The sequence below is a fragment of the Morone saxatilis genome, unplaced genomic scaffold (assembly GCF_004916995.1).
Source record: "Morone saxatilis isolate NCDOM2014 unplaced genomic scaffold, NCSU_SB_2.0 Contig5, whole genome shotgun sequence".
NCBI lineage: Eukaryota > Metazoa > Chordata > Actinopteri > Moronidae > Morone > Morone saxatilis.
In genome coordinates, this window is record NW_023340095.1 from 1317129 (window position 1) to 1321759 (window position 4631).

The 4631-nt window shown below is 41.8% G+C and overlaps 1 protein-coding gene across 1 annotated transcript in view; it reads right to left on the reverse strand.

The window, feature by feature from the left end:
• The window catches only part of esd (esterase D/formylglutathione hydrolase), a gene marked incomplete in the record, with an annotated part of 8268 nt that overhangs the window by 1267 nt on the left and 2370 nt on the right, over positions 1 to 4631 (reverse strand). The window contains 3 exon segments of the mRNA XM_035677214.1: positions 550 to 669; positions 761 to 885; positions 1855 to 1953. Of these exon segments, the coding sequence (XP_035533107.1) occupies positions 550 to 669; positions 761 to 885; positions 1855 to 1953 (344 nt within the window).

Here is a 4631-nt window from a genome sequence, read left to right on the forward strand (position 1 = left end):
ACGGAGCTGCCTGCGGACGCCTGTCTGTAAATAATGCCGGATCGGCGAACGCAGCAGCCCGCATCGGCCGATGCCGATACACGTAAAAAACGCAAAAATCGGCCGATTAAATCGGCCGGCCGATGTATCGGTCGATCACTAATAGTGATATTACAGCTGTTTGTGGTTAAACTAAAGGTCTATCTCTGTAAGGATCCTTTCCATAATGCTGACACTAAGAATCCTAATCCCCAAGGATTAGCTAACATTACGTGGCAGGCATAGAAGCCTGTTTTGCTAATATTTTCTCATCCAACTCTGTGAATTAAGATTTATTTTGATCAACCCATAGTTGGTGATTGCTGGAAAGACTAATAAAGACAAATACAGTTTTATTTCATTTCTGTCCACTTTTAAGTGTTTTATTGTTTGTGAGGTAGAATGAATGGAGTCTGGTGGGCCGTAGTGATGGTGCGACATATAGTGGCAGTTAATTTCATACATAGAACATTTAAAGTTCTGCACCACTTCAGTTCTTCTTTCAGCATCTTGCCGAGTGATAAGCAGTACCTTGTATTTCCCAGGGTTCTTCAGGGCACAGATTAGCGCCCCGTGGCCGCCCATAGAGTGACCGCTAATGGATATCCTGTCTGGGTTGGTGGGGAAGTTAGCATTGATCAGTTTGGGGAGCTGAAAGAGAGAAGGATCATCCAGAACACTCATGAGCTGAAATAGAAAAGTTGAGTTTTTCAGGTGAGCAGGTGACTTAAATCCAACCCACCTCCGCGGTGACGTAGGAGTACATGCGGTAGTTGGTCTTCCAGGGGTCCTCTGTGGAGTCGACATAGAAACCAGCTCCAGTGCCGAAATCCCAGTTCTCATCCTCCCCCTCGATGTTACAACCACCTGATGCATGATGGGAAACATCAGTCACCTCTAGAGAGACAACTTTACAGAATGATCCTTTCAAAAATGGAGTTCCACAGGGTTCTGTCCTGGGACCTTTACTGTTCCCACTGAAGTGCTTGCTCACATATTATTAATAAACACAATATCAGTTACCACTTCTATGCCAAGGACACACAATTATATCTCAATAAATTAAACGACCGCCACTTGTGCGTTGCAGAGATCAATAATTGGATGACATTTAATTTCAACTAAAATCTGAGATTATTTTCATGGATCCAGACTCATCACAGAATTGCATTATACTATCTATCTAGGTTCTCATCTAATGCTGAGTTCCCACCAAACACGACTAGATGTGAATAGATACGAATTTGAATTTTTATTGATTTTACTGTTTTGCATGCAGAGTTATTCAATTGTCAACCACATACACTGGATGGATTTTAATAACTTTAATGTACTTGAAGTGTATTATCTAAAAAAGTATTGGATCATGACTCAGTATCGGCAGATAATCAATATTAAACGACTCAGATCAGATCGGGAGCTCAAAAAACTTGACAGACTTACTAATTATATTATTAATATCACAATATTTTACTCATTGTTCCTTATTGCTTTTTTAATAAAGTGTAAATCATGGAAGGTTTTTAATTTGAGAAAAATTACAAACATATTTAAACAAAAGGTTGTTTCAGGGAAATTTTCAGTTCCTCCCAAATTTCCTCACTTTCAGTTTCTTGCTGCACTATTTTTTAGCAGCGCTAGAAATGAAGGATGTCTTGTTGTTTCGGCCCCTTCAGAGCTCGAAAATGACCCTAAAAATATGGATGCACGATAATTAACAAGGCAGATAATAGGAAGTTTATGTTATTATGAATTATTGGGATAATTATATTACAGCTAATAAATAATCTGGCCTCTGATGAAGGTGTGTTTGTTTGACTGTGTGTCTCCCCCTACGTGGGCTGGTGTCCGGAGCTACGATGATGATGCCGTGCTCCGCCGCAGGAAGCTGACTGCCGGCTTTAGTGATGAAGTTCTGCTCGGTACACGTCAGACCTGCAGAAAGAGAGAAACCAGATCACAAACTCACAAACAGACCAGCTGACCAACAACTGCGAGATAAAACACTGAGAAACAGACGGTACAGGCAGAATATCTTGTTTTATGACAATTAAATCATATTTTCTCTGTCAGAGATAAATCACTGTGTTAAGAACCACATTCATCACATTGTTTATTTAAACTTAATCACACAAATACAAACACACTTCATCCTGTTTGATAAAAAGTAGGGATGTTTCTGGCGACTAATTTCACCGTTGATTAAAGAGAAATTTTAATTTAAACTCTCAGCCGACTTTTTATCTCATAGATTTGATCTTAAGGCTGAATAAGTCTAATAAGTTAATAATGAGCTGTGTGAGGTTCGATAGTCAAGACTGAAACCAGCTGCTCGAGTCTCAGAGCAGGACCAAACGTTGGACTAGAACTTCTCCAGTGGGACAAAGAGGACTCTTAAAACCAAGGGGGGCATTAGTGCAGGGACGGGGGGCTGCTGCCTGCTGGGGCTCATTAATAACATACAATTATATAATATTCGACTTGTGGGTCTGCCCGAGGGATCCGAGGGTCCCCAACCTACAGAGTTTATTGCCAAACTTTTAATGGATTTGCTGGGACTCAACGAGATGCCCGGGATCGACAGGGCCCACTGCACATTGCGGGCTAAACCAAAGGAGGGAGAACCACCACGCCCGATGGTCATCGGGGGGTGACACAATTTCAAGTGAGGAATGCTATTCTCCGCCGCGCGGGACAGAGCTCCCCTCTGTTACACAACGGGAAGAGGGTGTACATCTTCCCGGACTTCACACCGACTGTGGCCAAGCTGAGGGCGGCTTTCGTCCAGGTGAAGAGGGAGCTCCATGCCTGTGCTAACGTTAAATTCGGCCTCCGGTACCCGGCTACTCTACACATCACCATGTCTAGCGGCCAGACCCACAGATTTGAAGACCCGGACCAGGCCCTGGACTTCGTCAACAAGAGACTTAAGAAGAATCCGGCCCCGGAGAGTGACTAACTCTGGAATCCACGTGCGCTCGACCGCTCCGTTGGTTTTGGGTTGATTTTCTGCGGCAGTTAGGCTGCATATCTTAGGCAGGTACACCCGTGGTATGCTGCTCGCTTTTTTGGTTATAGACTTTTAAATTCACAGTATTGACTGTTACTTGACTATAATGTTTTATTGCTTCACCTCCGAGCATATTGGTGCTATTTTTATTTTTTCTTTCAGTCAGTTCTTCTGCTTGATGAGGACGGTTTTCTGACCTGGAGAATGTAGTGCTTTTGAAACCGCTTTTTTTTATCTGATATTACTTTCTTATTTATCTATTTTTTATTTGGGGACAAGCCCATATTCCACTCCCCTGAGGGTTTAGGGCAGTTACTGTTAAGCTGGCTTGGTAACGACAGTTTTTTTTCAACGGTCTGGGGTCGAGGTACGCACGATCATTGGGTCTGGATGCTTCTGCTACGCGTTTAGCGAGGAAGTGGGTGTTTGTTCAAATGGTGCGGGGTTGTTAGTTGTGTAGGTTTTTCCGGTAATGTGGGTTTGGCACCTATGGCCCTATTTAATATGTATGGAGTGGATTTATCGCCTTTTTTCCTCCTCTCTTATCTTATCTTTTTGTTGTTCATATACATACTGACATTCTTTGTCTTTCAAATGACCCAGGGTTTAGGAGTACAATTATCCAGTGTTGGGTGGATTTAGGATTTGTGAGGTTTGGAATGTTAGAGCCTCAATAATCCAATCAAGGCGCAAGTTAAAGGTGTTGCACTATTTACGCCACTCCATGCCTCATATTAATGATACTACTGCCAGGAAACCCATTTTAAAAAGGATTTAGATTTATTGTACGACTGGAAGAAGAGCTTGGGGTTCGGGGAATAATATTACCAATTCATTCATTTTTCAGTAAATCTAGGGGGGGTTGCTATTCGTTTCACATACAGCTATTCCTTTTGCTCCATGTTAAGGACAATCTCTGATTACTGCTGGCAGGTCTTTATAGCTGTTCATGGGACACATTTTTTGATGTAAAAAAAGGGGTGACTCTTGCCAATGTTTATGCAACGCCAACTGGGATGGGGGCTGAGCTTTCTTTTTTAGACAGGTTTTTCTCAATGCTTACCGCGACTTGTCACTATGTATTGTTTAATCTTAGGGGAGGGGACTTTAACTGGCTGGCTAGAATCCTTTCCTAGATCGTTCTTCCTCCAACCCTCGTCTGCTTCTGTCCAAGTTGACCAAAGTGGATTCAAAGCCTTATGAATGAGTTAATTTGTTGATTCCTTGAGGTTTTTCTATTTGCGATGAAGGGAATACTCATTTCCTCATATTTCACCGTACGTATTACAGCGAATTTGACTTGCCCTTTTTAGTTGGATTACAGTTGTTATCCTCCAATTCCTGCTGGTAAATATTGCATTCAATTTTTGGTGTGCGGACCATGCCTCTAATTTCGTATGTATGTTTTTACTTTCAGACACTATTGTTAATACAAGACCACCATGGCGCCTAGATACACATTACTGTTAGGATATAGATCTATATTAAAATTTGTTTCTGAGCATTACAGATTTATTTTTTCACGGTTACCAAAATTCAGATATTAACTTCTCTGGTGTTGTAGGAAACAATGGAAGCTCTTGATCTCAGGGTTGGAAAATTT